Source organism: Carettochelys insculpta, chromosome 8 (assembly GCF_033958435.1).
Source record: "Carettochelys insculpta isolate YL-2023 chromosome 8, ASM3395843v1, whole genome shotgun sequence".
Classification (NCBI taxonomy): Eukaryota; Metazoa; Chordata; order Testudines; family Carettochelyidae; genus Carettochelys; species Carettochelys insculpta.
In genome coordinates this window covers 71,021,755-71,043,501 of record NC_134144.1, presented here as the reverse complement: position 1 = coordinate 71,043,501, position 21,747 = coordinate 71,021,755, and the positions used below count along the sequence as shown (strand labels likewise).

The following is a 21,747-nucleotide window of genomic DNA, read 5'->3' as shown; positions in this document are numbered from 1 at the left end:
AAGGGGATCCTTATTCTAAACCGTGCTCTGGGGCCTTGGTGCACTTGCTGTCAAGTGGGGCAAACAGCCAGAGCACACTGGTGAGATTTTTTTCTTTGTAACTGGTGTTCCCTTTACTTTTTTCCCCCGATTGCGTTCAGGATAAATTTTGTTAAGAGCACTGTGGCATATGAGATGTACACCACCAGTAGAAACACACGCTGCTGGTTTTGAGTGCTCTGCTCATCAGCTAGGCAGCATTCGAATCTCTCCTGGGTGGCTGCGTGCGCACACTCAGTTTAGTGGGAACACTGGCTGTCGCACAGATTTGGGACTTTCTGGAGCAGCCTGGGTGGGGATTTGGTACAATAGGATCCTTATGAAGAGCTCCCCAGAATGAAAGCTCTGAGGTGTTGCCAGTTTCATGCGGATGTCTCTCTTGTTCCCTGGGTTGTGCTCGGGGATTTCACCTACGCCACTCTGCTGGGTCTGCAAATGGAGAAGAGGGGGATTGTTGGCACTGGCTTGTAAATTTTGATGTGCCTCAAAGGAGAAAAGCTCCCCAACCACTCTTCTGATTAGAGACTTCCCCAGCCATTCTATGGCGGCAGCATGCCTCCTCAGCTCTCTTGTTACCGTCTTCTGTGTCATGGTTTTTAAATAATCCACCTCCTGCATTGTTTTCCGGTCTGTTTTAACTCCGATGAACGTGCATATTGGGTGGCAGGAAGACAAGCTATGTTGAGGATAGCTGAACAGAGCCCTTTTTGCATTGCAGTTGCTTCCCAGAGCATTGGGCACAGACAGCTTTTGTCCACTTGTAGGTAATATATTCATCATCTGTCGCCACTCGCCTGGCCCAGAACTGAGCAAACACCTTTCTGATCCAAGGCTGGTAATTGAGCCCTGAAGCACTGATTAAAAATAAAACCTGCTGAGCTTGAATTGGGTCTGGTTACCTGAGAACTGGAAATATTAGGAAGGACAGAAGCGAGTTGATCGATAGTGGGGCATGTTGTGGGGAAGCAAAGTAACCGGCCGCCTCACCCTTTAGTTGATGCATTCGTCTAGTCTAGAAATCTTGGTTTGGAGTGGCAGTGGGGCATGTTTGGGAAAATCGATTTCCTTTTTTTAAGCACTAGAGTGCCACAGTATCTGTAAATCCCAAAGGGGAGAGGGTGAATGCGCCCATGTGAATACTTAGCATGGCTTTCCATTGAGTTGGCAGCTGCATTGGTACCAGAGGGACATGGTGCATTTGATTCAGGTTTTAGCGAACACCAGCGCCCTTCTGCAATTCCCACGTGACAACCTGATCGTGTTTCTGCCTCTATTTTATGGCAGCCGCGGGCAGGCTCCTAGTTTGCGGAGGGTCGGACTTAATGCCTTGTGGAAAGCAGTCTCTCCTCTCCTGGGGGTGAGAGGGGGGGGGTGACATCTAGGTATTAACAGAAGTCAAGTTCTGGAAGATTGTGATGCCTTGGAACTTCACGCTAACAATGGGGTACAGTTCCAGTCCTCCTGCTCCAAAAGCACGAGCCCCTAAGACGGGGGCAGGGAACTATTTTTTTGGGTCGTGGGCCACTGACTTGTAGACAAAAAAAACCCCACCTCACTATGGTCCCTGAGTGTATGGGGCCAGGTCTTTGGGCTCTGGGTGAGAGGAAGGGTGCAGGACAGGTCTGGGTGGGAGGGGGGCAAAGCAGGGTGTGGGGTCTGGGTGGGAGGGGCGCAGGAGCTGTCTGGCGGTGTGGGGTCTGGGTGGGAGGGGTGCACTTACATCTGCAGCTGCTCTCAGGCACCACCCTGTGCTGCTCTGATTGGCTGGAATTTTGGCCAATCAGAGCAGCCGTAGAAAGTCTCTGGGCAGGCTGCCCCAGCTGCTGCTGCTGCTCCCTGGCTGGAAGAAGAGCAGTGACTAGTAGTGGAGCCCGGAGTCACTTCTTGCTCCTCCACCTACCCCTGCAGTCTGCATCTGGACTGTAGTTTGCCTGATCCAGCCCGTGAGGCGCAGGGCTCCACATCCTCCACCCCATCGCGGGCTGGATGCCATGGAAAGAGCCCTGAGCCTCTGGATCTGGATGCAGACGAGCTATGGTCCACATGTGGACCCCAGGATGCGGGTTTCCCACCTGTGTCCTAGGACTTGGGTGCAGGTGAAATCTTCATGCACTTTGGCAGTAGAGGGCATGTGGTCCAAACCTGAGCAGTCCCAATTCCATCCAGCGCAAGACAGCGTATTCACGTTAGCATTGTTTAAGCACTTTCCATCTGAGGGTCTCCAGTGCTGTGCAAATTTGGCCATGTGTGGAAGACAGGCGATCCCTCCTGTGAGCTAGGAATGTATTTCACAGATGGGGAAACCAAGGCACAAAGTGTTGTGGGGTGGTTTTAAGTGACTTGCCCAAAGTCAGCCCAGCGGTTTTTAGTGTCAGAGCTGGGGTGCAAACTTGTGCATTCATTTGTTCAGACTATGCACCCATCCTATTTAACATGAACTTGTGGACATTTAAGTTCTTGTCTTGTGATGGTCTAGCTTGGAGACAATAGAAGTGGGTTTTGTTTTGTTTTTTTTTGTTTTAGACAGAGGCAGGTGCATACCCTGTAGAGCTTTGTATTATAACTGAGGGGCATAGAATCGTAGGATATAAGGGTTGGAAGAGAACTCATGAGGAAATCTCATACAACCCCCTGCTCAAAGCAGGATCAACCCCAGCTAAATCCATCCCAGCCAGGGTGTTGTCAAGGAGGGCCTTAAACATCTATGGAGGGAGATTCCACCACCTCATAAGGTAACTCATTCCAGTGCTTCACCACCCTCCTAGGGAAATAGCTTTTCCTAATAGCCAACTGACACCTTCCCCACTGCAATGTGAGACCACTGCTTTTTGTTCTGCTTTCTGCCACAACTGAGAACAGCCTCTCACCACCTTCTTTGGAATTCCCCTTCAGGTAATTGAAAGCTGCTGTCAAATCCCCCCTCCCTCCCCCTCCCCCCTTCTGCAGACTAAATAAGCCCAAATCCCTTTCTGTTGCCGTGCACACTCTCTCCACTTTGCCCACATCTTTTCTGTAGTGGGGGACTCGAAGCTGAATGCAGTATGACAGACGTATCCTCTTTGGTGCCCAATAGAAGGGAATAATCGCTTCCTCTGTCTGCTGGAGGTGCTTCTCCTAACAGAGTCGAATATGCTGTTTGCCTTTTTGACAGCAAGGACACAGGGACTCACCTCCAGCTTCTCATCCACTGCAATCCCCAGGTCCTTTCCTGCAAAGCTGCTACTTAGCCATTCGGTCCTCAGCCTGTAGAAGTGCTTGGGGTTCCCCTGTCCCAAGTGTACAACTCTGCTCTTTTGTCCTTTTTGAACCTCCTCAGATTTCTTTTGGCTCAATCCTCCAATCCAGTCCCTTCAGTGCAAATTAGAACTCCAGGCAAGCTGTCCATGTGACCCTGAGCACTTGACCACTGCCTCCCTGAGTTTCAGGATCCATGTGAGATTGGGTCCTTGAGGGACTCTTCCCCAGCTGAGACAGGACAGTGGCAAGGAGAGCAGGCTTCTGAACTAGATCCACCAGCTCCGTTTTGGTTTGGTGAGTATGCGTGTGATGTTAACATAAATGTGGAAGAAGCTCCTGCTTCTGCTCTTCTCCCACTGCGCAGCCAAGGAAGTGAGGCATATGAGACAGGTCTTTGGGCATCCATCAGTGAGCAGGCTTATTGCATTCTGATCAAAAGAGCACTCCATTGAACTGCTAGTCCTCTAGTAGGAAAGACCTGGTCTTTCCAGCCCCAGGCAGTTCTCTGGGGCACAGCAGTGACATCCACGAAACCCAAGACTAGTTTGGATTTCTGTTATACCTTCCACCTGAGGATCCTGAAACATTGTAGGCTGCCTGCAGCGTTGAACAGACGCCTGCCGGCCATAGAATTTTTGTGGGGGGGAAAAAGCCAGTTCAGGCCTGGAGACTTTGCTCATCGCTACGTTGAGAAAAGGCTGTGCCTTCACTCTGTGGAAGGTAGACCCAGTGAGGGTGGATCTAACAGGGTTCAATTTTTTTTGTGCACCTAGTGGGAATGCACGAAATTGAACTATCTGGGCTCGACCGTCGACCCCTCTACTCTTGACTCTTGCGAAGAGTAAGGGAGGTCAATGGGAGAGTTTCTCCTGTCAGCCTCTCCCCGTGAAGACAGCCAGGTAAGTCTGTTGTAGATATGTCGATTCCAAATACGTAGTTTCCCTAGCTGGAATTGCTTATCTACAAGTGACTTTAAGACCTGGCCTTCGGGAAAAGGACTCTGCTAATGAAGGGGACGAGCTGAGGTGGTCTCTAACCTTTGAAGGAATCTGTTTTAGATAAGTTTAAAAAACCTTCAAAGTTCTCCAGCAGGATACAGAGTAACAAACAAACACTTAATCAATTTGTGTTTAATTGCAGCAAGGAAGGTTTAGGTTCAATATTTAGATAAACTTAACTGTCAGGGTAGTAAAGCACTGGAATAAGTTGCCTCGGGAGGTTGTGGAATCTCCCATCACTGGAGATATTTAAAAGCCGGTTGGATAGGCATCTGTCAATGAGCTAAATGGCGCATGATCCTTCTGTGAAGGCAGGGGACTGGACTTCTCGAGGTCCCTTCCAGTCTAGAATTCTGTGATCAATGAAGCACAGTTGCATCATTATTGGCTGATTGGTGATTCTATAGGCGGATTGGTGTGACCTCACTCTCTGAAGATATTGGCTTTTCTGGATACCCCTTATGGGTGTTTGGCATGCAACACCAGGTAGGGAATGTAATTGTAGGGCCAACTTTAATGTTACCGGCATTGTCACATTCTTTGTAGGGTGGTGCAGATTTTTAAGAGAGGCTAGTAAAACTGTTGACCATTCCATGCTTCAGGAGTAGTTTTTTGCTTTGGGATTTGTTCTTTTATATACATGTGTGCCAAAAAGGAAGATGGTTTAAGCTTCTCCTGGAGACGTGTTTCTCTTAATCTTTACTTGGCTGGAAAAGTTACATTTTTTTTTTTTAAAGGCCTAGAATTCCAGATTCTTGAAAACAACATTCTAAATAAATGTGATGTTTCTAGGAGTTGTCTTTGGGGAATGTGATTCATTGGCTTCTTGGCCTGCTGCCATTCTAGTGATTGTTTCACAAGAATTACTGGGCTCCCACTCAGAAAATGAGCTTTTCTAGTTAGGAAAGAGTTTGTGCGGGGCTGAAACTGGTGCATACCACCAGCAGACCACTTCTCCTGCTTTCAGTCGCAGGGCTCTGAGGCACCATTTTCCTCATGGAATGCTTGTTTCCAGAAAACTATTGTTTGAATGTAATCAGGCTGGTTGAGATGTAGGCAGGGTGCCCCAGTGAACGGGGAGTGCCTTTAAAGCTCTGACCCTTGGTAGTGTAGTGAAACACTAAGTGCTTTGGAAATAATGTCTGTGCGACTCACTGGTTTCAAGCATGCAGTGGGCCCTGTGCAGAATGTGGGGTGAATTCTCTTGTGGGAAGGGTAGTATCTTCAATCTAAATTTCTGGTCAGGAACTTGGATGGGGCGTCACCAGGACCTGCGTAGGGAAAGTATTGGAAGCAAGAGTAAGAGGGAGGTAAATTGCTACTACCTGACTGCTTGAGATGCTGTTCTGTGTGCTTTGGGTGAAGTAGACAAACTGCAGCTTGTCTGTATTCATATCTAACTGGCTGGGCAGAAGGTACAATTGATATTAGCTCAGTGGCTTGAACACTGGCCTTCTAAACCCAGGGGTGTGAGCTCAGCCCTTGCGGGGGCCATTGAGAGATCTGGAGTGAATAGATTTAAAAAAGAAATCCGTCGGGGATGGTGATAGGTCCTGCTGTGAGGGCAGGGGACTGGACTTAATGACCTCTGAGAGTCCCTTTCAGCTCTGAGATAAGTATACCGCCATATGTTGTAATAAAAACTTGCTGTGGATTCAAAGTAGCCCTAGTAAAAAGAATGAATGTGTGTGGGAGGGTGGGTGGGTGGTTTTATTTCCTGGGGTGAAAACTGTTTAGTGGATGGTTTTTATGCTGGCTTCCTCTCTGCCCTGGTCATTGCCCCATCGGACAAGTGGTCCCAAGTACTTGTGCACTCAAAGATGAGAGATGGGATGATGAAATGGCTCTGAGTGCAGTCCCAGGAGCCCTGAACTCAGCGGCAGCAGAGAGCAACAGTTTGTCTTGTAGCAGTGTGAATGCAATAGGTATAGATTTGGTAACTCTTTTGTGTATTGAATAACCTTAAGAACAGGCTCAGCTTTCAAAAGTCAGGGAGAAGATTTCTAAGGTCAATGAAGATCAGTGCAGAAGTCTTGTCTTGGAACTTAACTTGCTTTTAAGCAAAAGCAAAGTGTCCGCAGGAATGGAAAACCAGTGCAAGGTGGAACACTCGTTGCAACAGCGGTGTTGAGGTTTTTTCTTTTCTTTTCATCTTCTTACATCTAGAAACCCAGTCCATGGGAAAGGTTGAGTCCTAGTGCCTACACTGCATGAGCCTTTCGGCCTGTGGTCCCAGCTTTCCTATGCACACTCGGCTACATCGTGGTATGCGAGAAGAAAATGAGCAGCTGGAGATTTCTGTTGCCCAGTGAGACTCCTTCCCTTAAGCTTGCAATAGCAGACTTCAAATGCATTGCATCTTCAGATGCAGAAAATGTGTGTGATGCTTTTTTCTAGGGTTGGAGGCCCTCTGAGCTTCCTTGACTGATTAGGATTAAGGATTTTTATTTTTTAAAAAAAAAAAAAAAAAAAAAAAAGCTTTTAAATACAGCGGGGTTTGAACTACATGGGGTGATTATATTATGGTTTTACAGGTACTCATAATGTCCTGCAGATAGTCCACTTATGGCTTGACTATGGTATGAATCAGTGGTCACCTCAAATCTCTGCTGAATAAAACTTTTTTTCTACCATGCCATGTATTCTTCATAGAATATGCATTTTTATGGAGACGAAAGTGCGTATTGTGCCGGAAGGCAGTTCCTTTCTCACTCTCACTTGTGTACCCCTGTATGCTGTTTCAGGTTAGGGTCCTAGGGCACATGATGGAAAAAGGTATGTTACGTATGTAGATACATGCATGTGACTACATACATACAATTGCAGTGCAGAATGAGGAAAGTGCGCATCCGGGCACTGCGTCTGGCTTCTGCACAGAACAAATGGCACTAAACCGTCATTCGATATCCAGTGACGTGCAAGAATATGTAAGAGTGGGAGTGCTGAAATCCAGCCTCCTCCCCACCCATCTGGGGCTGGCAGTATATCCCTCCATTCCCATCTTCCCCTCACCTCCCTGCCAGTTGGGACCCATGGCACCTATGTATATCCCCTTTTTTTTCTCTCTTTTTTGAGAATGGGCCTTGTACCAATCTGGATCTATACGCCTTTGGCGCCTGGAACAGTTGGGACTTGAGCTGTGTACCGTGGCTCATATGTCTGTAATATTTGCGGCTTGGTGGCCAAAAGAGGATATTTACCACCTATGGGAGGAGGAGAGGAGTCCCCTTCCTTTTCTGTGGAATCTTGTGGGAAAAATCCTGGCTACTGAGAGCAAATCTCCTGGAGGGAACTGACTGGAACACTTGAAACCAGCCTGGAGATGCTCCCGGTAGAAGTCCTGCCCTGTTGGGGGTGAATCAGCTAGGCCAGCAGGACCCTTTCAAACCTAGTGGTCTATCAATATGACACGTCCAGTCCTTAGAGGAAATCCAGTGTGCTCCACTCTGGGTGGGAAGTGATCTGGATTCATGGGCACAGTTTCATACATGGTCTTCAACTGGTCGTCCATCCTCCAAGAGACCCTGCTCTGCAGAGTTCTGTGTCCACAACGCACGTTCTCCAGGTCGGGAGTCCCAGCATCGTCCTGGTCTCCTCCCTTCTCTGCCTACGCCCTCTTCCCTTCATTCACTCGCACAGTGAACAGGAGAATTAGATCCGGCCCAAATGACCCTGGTAACTGAGGCTTCCCAGAGGGGGAAGAGGGAGTAGGAGAGGGTGAGGGGGTGTGAATGCTCATGCAGGGAAATGTCAATGCCCAGTTTTAGAACTGTGATTTGATACAAGGTGGGGACCAACAACCAGCATACTTGGCATGCTCCCCTGTGCTCAGGGACAAACTGAGCCAGCTTATGACCTTCTGCAGCCTTAAGCTAGGTCAAGTGTAAGAGGCCCCATACGACGCAAAAAAGAATATATTTTCACAGAAAGGATGTTGAATGTATAAACACAAAAGCTTTATGCTCTTACACGAAAACAAGAGGTGTTATAATTCTTTTACACCTGAAAGAAAAAAAGTTTGATAAACTTCCTGAACAAAATTAATTCAGGCTATATTTAAAAATGTCCTAGTATTCAATGAGTTTTATGTAACCCTAACCTTACGCAGCAATGAATTGTTGAGATTTTTTTTCCCTTACTATAAAAATACAGGGAAGGTTCTTGAAGCTAAGAGAAGAGAGTAAACACAAATTTATCCTCCTCAAGATCCATTTGACCAAAGTTCACAAGATGCTCACCTGTGAACTCAATTGTGTGAAGCTTGGATAGCTCAGGAAGCAAAACTTGGCATGCACACTAGTATACAGTTGTATGATGTGCAGATCAAAAGAGAACGCACCAGCACAATGGTGAAATAAAAAGGGAGTGAAAGCGCTAGATGACTGAACCATAAACCAAAGATGGCGGCCTTCCAGTTACTACCAGACACGGGGGATGCTACACGTAATGTAACTCCTAGGACGAGTATGGGTTTGGCAGGGTTGCTTCATGACACTGCTGTCTCAAACTTCACTTTTACTGATCTTTTTTTTAATTGGCAGAGAGATTATTTAAATCAGTTTTATAAAGGTATGATCAGAACTTTACCATTAAAAGCTGCACAACAAAGTGCTGCCGTAGACACCTGAGAGCCAATTCACCCATAGAAATACTAATTTTACAAGTGTAACTATCGTCTTTTGTCCTCAGCCTGGGCCTCCTGCCTGTCAAGGACAAACAAACTAATTGTAAGGGTATTGTTGGAGCCGACTGTGTTAGTCGTATTGGAATGAAAATGGCTATACATAGAGGGAATCTTTTTCTCCATATCTTCTATTTATCGACTGATTTTGATAACATTTGAAATGGAGTGAGGTGTCCCCCCCCCCCCCCCCCCCACACACACATTGTGAGGCCCAAAGCTATAGCCCAGTGATAGGCCTTAATCTGAGGCTGGGGACAAAGCTACTGCTATGGGATATAGAAGGACCTACCTAAGGCAGGACATCCATGCGCTGTCTTGAAATGATGCACGGGGTGGTACGGCTCAAGCTAATGAGACACTTACAGGAGGAAAAATAGCTTGACCAACAGATTTTTATTACAGGAGCTGTGTTAATAGCTCCCGCCCTCCCAACTGGAAAAATCAAACCCCAGGTTTCGGGCATAAAAGAAACAACAATAGTGAGCATGTGTGACAGGGGAGTTAGCCCTTCAACTGAATATTCCCTTGATTAGAGTTGATGGAGATGTTCTGGATTTTATGATGGATGAATAGTGGTATTGCTTGGAATGACCAGGGAAACTAAAGGTTTGTTATCCTGACATCAATTCTGGGTAAAACAATGGAGAAGCTGACACCAGATCTGACGGATCCAAAATTAAAGGATAGGAATGGTACTGAGTAACAATCTGATTTTAAAAAAGTAGCACTCTACAGTATCGGGGGCTCACACGTTAGATGGATAAGACTAGACCAGCTGGCAAATCTCAAGAAGTATTTGTCGGTGGAGAAAGATCATTGCCTGAGGTTCTCCTAGTGGGATTTCTCTGGGATCAGTACTAAGGCTTACATTATTCAACCTGTATCAATGGAAGTGAATATAAAATGACTGATGATAAAATTGGCCCATGACATGCAGCCAGGAGGTGGCATTGTAAATAATGATGAGGAGAGTATTGGAGGGGTGGCCGTGTTAGTCTGGATCTGTAACAGCAACGAAGGGTCCTGTGGCACCTTATAGACTAACAGAAGAGTTTTGAGCATGAGCTTTTGTGAGCACAGACTCACTTCATTAGATGTTGGTCTTGGAAATCTGCAGGGCCAGGTATAAATAAGTCGGAGCAAGGGTGGGGATAACAAGGTTAGCTCAGTCAGCAAGGGTGAGGCTTACTACCAGCAGTTGATCTGGAGGCGTGAACACCAAGGGAGGGGAAGCTGTTTCTGTATTTAGCCAGCCATTCGCAGTCTTTGTTTCAGCCAGAGCTGAGGGCATCGAATTTGCAGATTAATTGTAGCTCAGAAATTTCTCTTTGGAGTCTGGTCCTGAAATTTCTTTGCTGTAGGATAGCTACTTTTAAGTCTGCTACTGTGTGGCCTGGGAGATTGAAGTGCTCTCCTACGGGTTTTTGTATATTGCCATTTCTGATATCTGATTTGTGTGCGTTTATTCTTTTACGTAGAGACTGTCCAGTTTGTCCGATGTATATAGCAGAGGGGCATTGCTGGCACATGATGGCATAAATTATATTGGTAGATGTGCAGCTGAATGAAACCACGATGGTGTGGCTGATCTGGTTAGGTCCTGTAATGATGTTGCTGGTGTAGATATGTGGGCAGAGCTGGCAACAAGGTTTGCATGGATGGGTCCCTGAGTTAGTGACTGTGGTGCGGTGAATAGTTGCTGGTTAGGATTTGCTTCAGGTTGGCAGGTTGAGCTCATGCTCAAAACTCTGTTAGTCTATAAGGTGCCACAGGACCCTTCGTTGATGAGGAGCGGGCAGCCTTATGGAGAGGCCAGGGTTGGTGGGGAAGGCGGTCCTGTTCAAACAGTGTAGGAAGTGAAAAGTTCTACTGCTAGAAACAAGCAATGCAGGCTACAGTGACGCAATGGGGGACTGTACCCAAGAAAGCTATGAGTGTGAAAGGGATTTAGCGGCCATAGTGAACAAACAACATTGTAACATGGCCTCCCAGTGTGAGGTGGTAACAAAATGACATCCTGGAATTTGGGGTTGTATGAAGTAGGAGTAGCGAGTATAGGGCAGGGCTGGGGAATCTTTTTTTTGGGTCGGGGCCACTGAGCCCCAGAAAAAATCCAGATGGGCTACAAATAGATGAGATGCCCCCCAAAACCTCAACCTCTCAGAAGTGGTCCCCAACTGAGAGGCAGAAGAAAGACATCCCTCACCCATGCAACTTGGGGTACCAGGGTTCTCACATTTCCAGCCCTGTGGCAGAGTGCCAAGGCTCAGGGCTCTTTCCCCCTGCTACCCCCCGGGCCAGATAGCAACTTCTTGTGCCCCTGCCCAAAATGAGAGATTCAGTGTACGGGAGAGGGCTGCTGGGGGTGCAGGGTCTGGTCACAAGGTAGGATGCAGGAGCAGGCTGGAGACGCAGGGCCTGGGTGGGAGGTGGGGTGTGTAGGAGTGGGTGTGGGCTGAGGGTCTGGGTGGGAGGGTGCAGGAGCACCTGAGTGTACGGAGTCTGGGTAGGAGGGAGGGTGCCAGAGGGCACAAGAGATTACGGGGGGCGGGTGTGACCTGATGCAGCTCCAAGGGTGGTGGAGAGCACAGATGGTTCTGTATTTCCATGCATTGGCTGGCACTGCCCCTGCTGTTCCCATTGGCTAAGATTCCCAGCCAATGGGAGTGATGGGGTGGAGCCTGAAAGCAGGGCAGGGGACTAAACTTCCCACCTGCTGTCATTCCTTCTCTGAGTCAGGGGGAGCTTCAATGGAGTGGGTAAAGTATTCCTGGAACTCTAGCAGACCCACCAATTAGAGGTTCCATCGTGAAGGGAAGAGATTTGGGGGATGTACAGGAGAGATGGAAGATTATCTCATGGGGATGAGAGATACCCGAATATGATGCCTGCCCTTTAGTCATGCAAGCATTCCATACCTTATCCCTTACCTCTAAGCCCGTCTTTTCTAGCACTACAAGATGCATTAGTTTTTCCTCTGCATAGGACCGAAACATCCCCCAGATGGGACAGAATTTTAAAATTCAACAGGACAAACACTAAAAGCTCTTAGTAACCCCTCCCCAGCCTGGGAGATGTTTCCACAGCATTGGTTTAGCTATAGGAATCTATCATAAGACCAAACAGTACCTTCTATCTAATGACCGTACTTCTAGGATGGCTGCTGTTTGTTTGAGCATCTGTAGGTGCTTTTGTACACCAGGCAATTGGTGCTTAGCACTCCTGTGAAATCGGTACTAACCCCATTGTACAGATGGGGGAAACCAAGGCAAGGATTGTTAGACTTGCCCAGGGTCACATGTGAAGCATAGCAGGGTCACATGTGAAGAGTAGACCTCCGATCTCCTGCTTCCTCTTGACTTAACACCAAGACCATCGTCTGCCACTGCTGCGGGGAAAATCTTGGGCTTGTTAAAATGACAGTGACGGGAGAGGAGTGAACAGGCAACTGTGGGAGTGAAACAGGACTTTTTTGGGCTATTCTGCCCTGGCCTGTTTAGAGGTGGAATTCACAGGTGGCTCAGAATCCAAAGGCCAGCTGGGAGGCTGTCTGTCTGGGCCAGATTAAAGGTAGATGCTGCCTTTGGCTTTTTATTTTTTATTTTTTTTACACCTGCCTTTTTGCCAGCCTGAATCATCTGAGCTCAAAGGGAGAGGGGGGAAAGGGGGGGTGGTGTTTAGCATCACACTTTCTGCATACAGGTGTCCCATTGGGTAATGCTATCGTATGCAGTCAGTCAGGAGCTTTTCAGTGCAATGCCTCTGCTTGCTACAAATACCTTGCAGCATAGTACGAGCTCTTGGAAGGTGGCAAACTGAGATTTTTTTTCCCTAAAACACCTCCCTGGCTCTGGGCTCTCACTTGTCACACTTGCTTATTCATCTGCAGCTGCTGGTGGCGGGTGTGCAACACAGCACTGAGATTATGTTGTAGAATACAGGCATTTGGAGTCGGTCACTGATGACCTGCCATGGCCTTGCGCGTGTCCTAGACAAATCATCGGATGTGGCTACTGCATCTTGTCTTCCTTCTGTTCCCGGATGGATGGATGGATTATTTCGTGCGCAGCTTTGGCTATCATGGACTTCACTGGAGATTGGAAGAGCTGAGGATCCCCAACCGCTGTCCCAAGGTGCTTCTGGCTGGGCACTACGCAGTCCATAGTATCCTGGTGGAATCCCCACCAAACGGGGATGGCCAGGCTGCCTGCCTCGCAGGGGGCTGTGAGGGTCAATCAGTGACTCGTGTGAGATGCCCACATACAACATGGGGACTGTAGAAAACAGGATCCAATGTGGTAATTGGATGGGCAACTTCAAGTGAAAGCCCGGGGAAATGCAGGAAGTGAAATGAGATCCTCTGCCAGTCCCTAGGGCCCACCAGGAGGTTTCAGTGACAAGGGATGCGGGATGGGACCTCTTGGAAAGAGGCAGAGGTGAAATCTGCAAAGGTATGTGGAGTAGGTTGGCCTGGCAGGGAGGGTTGCACCCGTCAGAGGCACGTGTATGCTGCCATTGCTGTAGTCTTTGAGCTCTTTTTAAATGAATTGGTCATCTGCCCCCCACAATGAAGAAAGGTGTAATCTGAAACCATTCAGAGGCAATACTATGAAACCCCTTGATCTTTAATTTAAAAATAAAAACACAACAGCCCCATCCTTCAGAGGGTGGTCCGAGGGTTCTCTTCGCTGGCTGTTCTGGGTAGGAAGCTAAAGATCCCCTGGCTTGAGTGTTTGTTTTGGGATGACTGTTTTGTTTTCTGGCTGTTGTTCCCTCTCAGCTGGTCAGGTTGGAGTATGCCAGGCTCTGTCTGAACTATTGCTTTGTGCATGATGGTTGCTGCGTTTGCCTGTATGCCACCTGCAGTTGAATGAGTGACATCTAACTCTGACTTAATGCAGTAGTGGGAGTGTGTCAGACCAGATCTTTATCCAAATATTCCTGTTTTGTTGGCCTGGTGCTCTATTTGCATATTTAGTAATGTATTTAAAAACGGTTGGCTTTTCCACAGCACGGAGTATCTGAGGGTCATAGAATACTAGGACTGGAAGGGACCTCGAGAGGCCATTTGGTCCAGCCTCTTGCCCTCATGGCAGGACCAAGTACTGTCTAGACCATCCCTGATAGACGTCTATCTAACCTGTTCTTAAATATCTCCAGAGATGGAGATTCCACAACCTCCCTGGGCAATTTATTCCACTGTTTGACCACCCTGACAGTTACGAACCTTTTGCTAATGTCCAAATGCATTATTCAGGCCCTCCAGAGTACAGCAGAAATTAGCAGAAAATCCTGGCCTACAGAAGGAGAAGCTGAGGCACAGTGTGTGGATTTTGATTTTGTTTTCGGACACACGAGCTTAGTTTGACTGTCAGGAACACCGAGCACCTGCAGCTCCACCAGACTTCAGCCGGTGTCGCAGATTTGAAGTGGTGCCGAGATCCCTACAGTGTATGTAGGTGTTTTTAAAAATAGATTCGGGCTCCTCCTTTAGTTGCTCACCGCCTCCAAAGCGTGCTAGCCTTTTCGAGACCAAGAGCTGAGGAGGGTGTCTGTCTGGCTGGGTTTGTTGCTGCTCTTTATGTGCCCGGATGAGTGCTTCTGGCTGTCATTGTGTGTGGTTGATGGCAGACAACAGCTGACCATCTTTCCTGTCTGATCCATCCTTGACTATCCAGCCCTGGGTGCCAGGGCTGCGTCAGGTTCTTAACTTACCGCCTCTCTGCACAGGCAAAGCTGATCCATGAATAGCTATAAAGAGCCTGAAGTTTCCATCCTAACTTTATCTGGCTTTGCGCTGATCCAAGGGATTAAGCACTGTCACTGGGGGGAGGGTGGATGGGAAGGGGAGAGCTTCTTCCCCAGCTCCTGGCGGAGGGGAGTTGTCCTATGAGGTCACTGTCCATTAACAGCCGTAATGGCCGTGTGCTGCTGGCTGCTGTAGTTAAGCCCAACGTCCCCCCCCTTTGTTCGATTGGCGACTGGGAGATTGGCAGGTGTGTTATCCTGGATCTGAACAGTGGGCTAAAGAAGGGGAAACTGAGGCAGAGGATGACCACGTTTTATGATCTGTTTAAAAATGGGTTTAACTAAACCCCGTTCTCTCTGTCTCTCAGCTGCCCGCCATCCCAGCGCATGACATCGGGGGTCTTGTTTGATGCCGCTCCTGTTGTGTTGGGTGGGTAGGAGCATGGGGAACGAATCTGAGCTCTTCCAATTGGAGAGCACTGAACAGCAGTGCTTGCTTGTGTGCCAGGGCTGAGCCCGGCCCCTCCTGGGCTGGGTGGCTGGGAGCCTCTGCCTGCCCTCCAGGCCCCTCTGCATTTGAAATCTTTGGCCAGTTCCCAGGCAGACAGGATGCAGGAAAACAAAAGTGCAGTCACTGGCCATTTCCTGAGGCTCGTGTTATCTGTGGTGCACATTCAAGCACTGGGGATCCTTTCAAACCTTTGAACCCTCGCATCCTACTCAGCTTTCCTCAGTGAGTTAAATGACCCCCCCACCACCCCAAGCCCCAGAGTCCTGAAAGCATCATGTTATGAGCCGGACACATGAGCCTGCTAACAAGCCTCTTTATATGGCACAGTTCTCTTGATATTTTTTTTTCTTACAGGGGCTTTTGCCCCTGCTTGGAATCTGCAGATCCATGTCCCTGACAAGTGCACCTATAAAGCAGGTCTCGTGGAGTGTGAGTGATGTAGAACCTCTGCCCTGGACCTGCTTTTTCAGGAAATCCCCCTCTGGTTCAAACATCTGCTCAGTAATTGATATCCTTCCCAGAAGTACTGCATCACACCTGAGAATGTCGTCTTTGTGCCAAGTCATTGCTCTAATGCTGACCTAGATGGTCTTTCTGGGCTTTCGGGATAGACCATATCCTGGATCAGAGGTTGTAGCCTCATCAGGAGCATCCAAGCATCAAACATCCCCCGCCCCACCTCTGGAGCAGATGAAACATACTTTGGCCCTTTCTTCACTGGTTGAGCTCTAGCTCTGTCTCTAGAGCTGCCACCATTGGATCTGTTTTTGTTCTTGGGTTTTTTTTTTTTTTTTTTTTTTTCCTGTCCACCTAACTCCCCATAAAGCTGCCAATTGCACCTGTACGTGGTTGCCCCATCGGAAGTTTCTGATCCACAGTCACCCCCACTGTCACGCTGGCGCTGTCCCTTTTGTCTGAGCCCAAGGGCAGAATTTCTGTGGCTGAACAGGGCAGGCTTCCACCTTGAAAAGCCAGAACGGCGGCAGCTTGGCTCGCTCGCTGGGCTATGCTGACTGTACACCAGCAGTGAGGCCCGTTCTAAATCCTGTAGGCGTTGCGCGGCCCTAGTGGGAGAGATCTGCTTAAGCATCTGATCCTGTACCCTTGTTGGGAGGGACCCTGTATACTCTATCTTCAACCGCACACCTTGCCGCCTACAATGCAGGATGAAAGCTGTGTTGAGCACCCTAATTAGGGATGCCAGCTCATTGAAGTGGCCGGCATGTCCCTTTTGGCTCTTAGGCACATAGGTGTTTGGAGGCAGGGAGGGGGCTCCTTGTGCAGTCCCTACCTGCAGAACAGGCACCACCCCGAGTGTCAACTCCGCAGCTCCCATTGGCTGGGAACAACGGCCAGTGGGAGCAGGGCAGCTCGGAGCTTCCTGGTCACCCCTGTCCCTAGAAGCTGGAAGGGTTTGTCACAACTTCCTGGGAGCTGCTTCAGATAAGCACTGTCCAGAGCCTGTGCCCCATCTCCCTGTCTCAGCCCAGAGTCCCTTCCCACATCTGAACTCCCTCCTGGAGGCGCTTCCCCCAGACAGGACCCCCTGCTAACCCAAACCCCTAACTTCTGGCTCCAGTCCAAGGCCTGGACCTCGCCTGCACCAACCAGCTGGAGCCCTCTACCGAACCTCCTGCCCTAGTCTGTTGGAAAGCGGGGGAGCAGAGGTGGGGCCTTGGAGCCAGGGGGCAGGCAAGGGTGCAGCCTTGAGGCAGAGGTTGGGTAGGTGCGAGGCCAAGGGTGTTTTGTTTTCTGCAGTTAGCAACGTGGCATCCTTAACCCCACTGTCTGTCTGTGTTCAGTGTGTCGTACTGATTTTGCCCAGCACGAAGGGGGCTTTCCTAGGTCTCAGCTACAGCATTTACTCCTTGCTGCTACATCAACACCCCAGACATCCCCCGCAGTGCGCCGGCGGAGTAGTGAAACGCAATCGCTCAAAGCTGGATAATCTGGCTGGGTGCTGAATGACTAAAAACCACATCTCGTGCACTGCTCCGGGGTGAGTTGCACCAGGGAGGTTCATCCCGTGAGCCTGACAAAGGGTTACGCGCTGTGGTGTGCTCGCTCTCTCTGGTGCTCTTGAATGGGCTGCATCAGCATGGCCTGCCGAGGGGGCGTGTTAGGAGCCTGTGCGCCAAGTCTCTGAAGGGTGGGACTTCTCTGTCATGCTAATGTGACCTAGAAAATTACCCTCCTGCCGTCTCGGGTAGGAGAGACGTCTAGGGAGGAGAGTGGGATCCAAACGGATCAAGTTCTAGTCACTCGGCTTCTAGGTCACTGGCTTGACTGAAGTTGTTGGTGGCTAGTGCTACTGCTGTTGCCATCTGAGTTGGCATCCCCTGTGCAGTGAGCCACGAGATGGTCCTAGGGGCCGTTCCAACAGCCACCCTCTTAGCAGACCTCCTCCTCTGCAGGGCACGTACTGGTGGCCTCCTTGGAGAGGCTGCGGATGGGATGATCTAGGGGGACCCATCTTTGGGTGTTCCATGCAGAGCGCGTGGGCTTTGCTTCACGGCCTCAGTCTGGTGCCGTGCAGGCAGCAGGTCTGGGGGAGGGTGGAGAAGGAGACAGGCTGGTGAGCGGCTGTCTTCTGTTGTTATCAGAGAGCTGGGGAATGGTGAATTACCACCCACCATGCAGCTAGTGCTTCTTGCAAACCTGTGTCTGTGCCGCTGGCCCGGGCTGCCCTGTAGCTTTCTTCAGCGCCCTCCTGCCGATAGCGCCCCATTTCTGCCACCTCAGCCTGCCCACAACACCCTGCAGCCAGGGGAGGCTGGGCCAGTATCTGCTCATTGGAGTCAACAGAGCCTCCAAACAGATGCTCTTCCCTTTACCTGTCCTGGGGCATCTAACTGGCCACGCAGGTAGCCGAGGTAGGAAAGGACAACTTGGAAAGCCAGGATCTGTTGGCAGTGCAGTCAGGTAGGACTGAACAAGGCATCTCTATACTGTCCCTACCCACAATGGGCACAGAGGTCCAAAGCTGCCATTTTTCTCTGGTTCTTTCACGTCAGCTTAGTTGTGGGGGAGGCGTACCATCTCCTGACTGCAAAGATCCACAGGGACCCCAGGCACAATGCATGGGGCCCCCTGGAGGTTCTTTTTAAGTGAACCTGAATAGCTTGATGATATTAATTGCAGCCTTGTGAGCCAGGGCTCGTGAGTTTGATCCTCCTTGGGGCCTCCAGTGTATTTCATAAGTTTTCAAGTACCTAGCGGCAGGTTAGACAAATACCATCCCGGACAGATGCTTGGTCCTGCTGTTGTAACACACACACCTGCTGGGTGTGGGCTCTGTCCCACCTAGGGGCACCTAGACCACTTACAGACAGAGGAGTCTCCTCAGCAGTCTTAGCTGAGAGCCCGTTGGCTTTTCATTCGAGCTGTGGAGGCTCCTGCTTCTGAATGCAGCTGGCTGGGATTGCATGGGGCAGGCCCAACTCCACGTCCTTCCACCCTGAGATCATTCCTCCCTGTGGCTCAGACTGGAGTCGTTCAAGGCGGGGCCAGTCCATGGGCTGCCCCCTCTGCTGCTGGAATCCAGCCCGCCACCCTGACCAGCAGGATCGCTCGCAGGGCATCTCCTGGACAGGAAGTGCCTTGTCCCAGGCTCCTTGTTCTGTGGAGTGTGTGTCAAAAGGGAACCCCTGATAGGGGAAGTGCCTGATAAGGATTGCTTATGCAAAGAGCTCTGGCTGGGGAGAGTCTGGTGTGGTTATCAGGTGGGGGGAAGAGTGTCTCCTGGTGCCAGCTGGAATGGGTTACTGTTCAATCAGGGCCCTTTCACCCCTTAGAAACCAGGTGCCCCAAACTGTGGTGGGGTTGGTGGAGGGGTGTACCCTTTGTGTCTCTCCCCTTCCTTATATCCCCTCATTTTCCTTCCTTTTCATGGGTGGTGCAGCCCAGCAGTCCTGGGAGAGGAGAAAATCATCTCCTGATTGGCCCTGATTCTGCGCCACTTGGCGCCCCGTGCAAGGCCCATGTGAAGGGGGTGTAAAATGCTGCATGCTCAGGATTCCCCACTCAATCACGGAGGTCAGCGGGCTGCACCCATTCCACACGAGGCAGCAGCATCTCACCTTCCCTGGCCTCCCAAACGAAACGAGGCAGCCACCATCTCATTGCTGCTGCCTCACTTGCCCTCCTTCTAATCTTTTAAAGGCTGTACAGGGTGGAGGCAGGGCCCTGATTGCTGGTGGAGCATTCCCAGCAGAGCTGGGCGGTCTTGAGTTCAACGTGACTTAGCTTTGCCACTTTTGTTCCCCCAGGACTCTCTTACCTGAGCACAGGGATGGGATGCACGTCCCTCTTCCTGGCTGATCAGCCAAGAAGCTGCCATGATTTGCATCTGCCTCTGAGTTTGTATCAGCTTGGTACCTCTGGATTAAAGCCTCTTCTGTTCCCCCTCTGCAGGTCTTACAGAAGCTCGGTAAAGCGGACGAAACAAAAGATGAGCAGTTTGAGCAGTGTGTGCAGAACTTCAACAAGCAGCTGGTAAGCAAATTGCAGATCTGTAATTACACCCCGGGCCCTTGCGCTGCAGAGGGCTGTTGCGGGTGAACATGCAATTAAGGCTCTTGCACAGGAGGGGGTTTACAGGTAGGTATGACCATGGCTTTGTTTGCGTGTGCAGCAGATTACACTAATTTCTTTAATTTTTTTTTTTCTGTCCCACAGCAGGTAACGTTGTGTGGTGAAGGGCAGGTGTAGATTTAAAACTTAAGATATAATAAAATCTGATCTGAGTAGCAAGATTTCTGTCTGTTTCCCATCTTCAAACTTGGGGTATTAAAAGCAAATCTTGACGGGGTATAGGAGTCTGGAAAAATTGAGAACTCTGACAATAGGCAATTTCTTCCAACCAACCGGTTACGATTAAATTGTTTAAACTGTGGGATGTAGGACTGGGGCGCATACTCAGCCTGGTAACATAGGCTGAGCTATTAAAATCAATAGTCCTGCAGTTTGTTTTTTGAGGGGACGGGTGGGGTAGCTCCATAGTTAGAGCATTCAAACCCAGGGTTGGGAATTCAATCCTTGAGGCGGGGTGGGGGGCCTTTCAAGGATCTGGGGCAGGTTAGTGGTGGTTTTTGTTTTAAATTTGAGGGATGGTGATTGGTGCTGCTGTAATATCAGGGGACTGGACTTGAGGACCTCTCAAAGTCCCTTCCAGATTTAGGATATTTTCCACTTCTTATAAACTCAGTTTAATAATCCTGGTTTGCTGCATGCTTTCCCCTGCCAGGGCTGGAAATCAATCCATCCCACCAGGCACATTGGTGTAGTGTCAAGAGAACAGGGTAATGAACCTGACCAGAAATGAAACATAAGGTTAACCCAGGTTCCTTCCCTGTCCTAAGCTGAATGAAATGCAAGGGAGTAAACACATCACAAAAATGGTGGCAGGAAATACACTGCCAAGGCTGAGAGAGCCCCCAGAACTACTTCTTTTTTTGAACCTGGTAATGGAGCCCAACCAATCCTTGGTGTGTGCATTATTAAATGCTTTACTGTTGTATTTTAACAAAATGTTTCCAACCTGAGGTCTGTGAAGGTATTGCAGGGAGTCTGTGGAAACACACACACAAAAAAAAAAATCATAGAAAATAAGGTGTTTTGTTTGTTTTGTTAAATTATTTGCCAAGTTACAAGCAAACTAGAGGTATGTAGAGAATTTCACGTATCTGGGGAAGCAACATGACGTATAATCTAGCCTGTAAGAAGGACTAGAATAGCGAAAACAAGAGTGAGTTTGAAGGTGATGGATAAGATCTGGAAAAGCAAAGCGATTTCACTTAGGAATGAAGCTGAGCGTCTTGAGTGTGTGTATTCAGCAGCATGTTGTACGGCTGTGAGACACGGGTGATAACAAAAGATTCAAAGGGAAGAATATTGGTGGTCGAGAGGAGTTGTTACAGAAAGATCCTGAGACTAGGATGGATGCAGAAGGTCACCAACGAGGAATTATATGGGAAGATGCAGCTGAAAGAGAACCTACTGCAGAAGGTTATACAGCGGAAGTTACAGCTATTTGGGCACATTTGCAGAATGAATGACGAATGAAGAATCAAGACCCTGGTATTTGCCATAATGCATGGCTCGAATAGGAGAGGCAGACCCCACAGGGAATGGATAGACGATATAGTAGATTGGTGTGGAGCTAGTCTGCAGAAGCTAAGCCACTCCGCACTGGACAGGGAAAGATGGAAGGAAATAGTGTGGGCGGCATCGGATACCAACTGAGTCCATGGTGGTTGTCGATGATGATGAAAGTTAGTCTATTAATTGCTGTCTGAAAATCTAGGTTACAGTTTCCTTTTTCATTGAATGAAGTGTACATAGGGGCCAGAATTGGCTTTGAGGGTCCAGGAATGGCTTTTTTTTTGGGGTGGGGGTGTGATTAGGGGTCCACATGAGTGGAAAGGTTGGGCACCACTGTCCTAGGCACTGATGATAGAAATCATACGGAGCGCTAGGCACTGTACAAGCACAGCACCACAACAAGTGTGTTTGCAGTGGGGTGAGAAAAC

The 21,747-nt window shown here is 49.1% G+C and overlaps 1 protein-coding gene across 5 annotated transcripts in view; it reads left to right on the top strand.

The window, feature by feature from the left end:
* The window catches only part of BIN1 (bridging integrator 1), a 151,125-nt gene that overhangs the window by 54,420 nt on the left and 74,958 nt on the right, over positions 1-21,747 (top strand). For all 5 annotated transcript variants that reach the window (XM_075001306.1, XM_075001305.1, XM_075001308.1 and 2 more), the window contains exon 2: positions 19,631-19,711. In XM_075001306.1, coding sequence (XP_074857407.1) covers positions 19,631-19,711 — 81 coding nt within the window. The remainder of the gene's footprint in view (positions 1-19,630; positions 19,712-21,747) is intronic.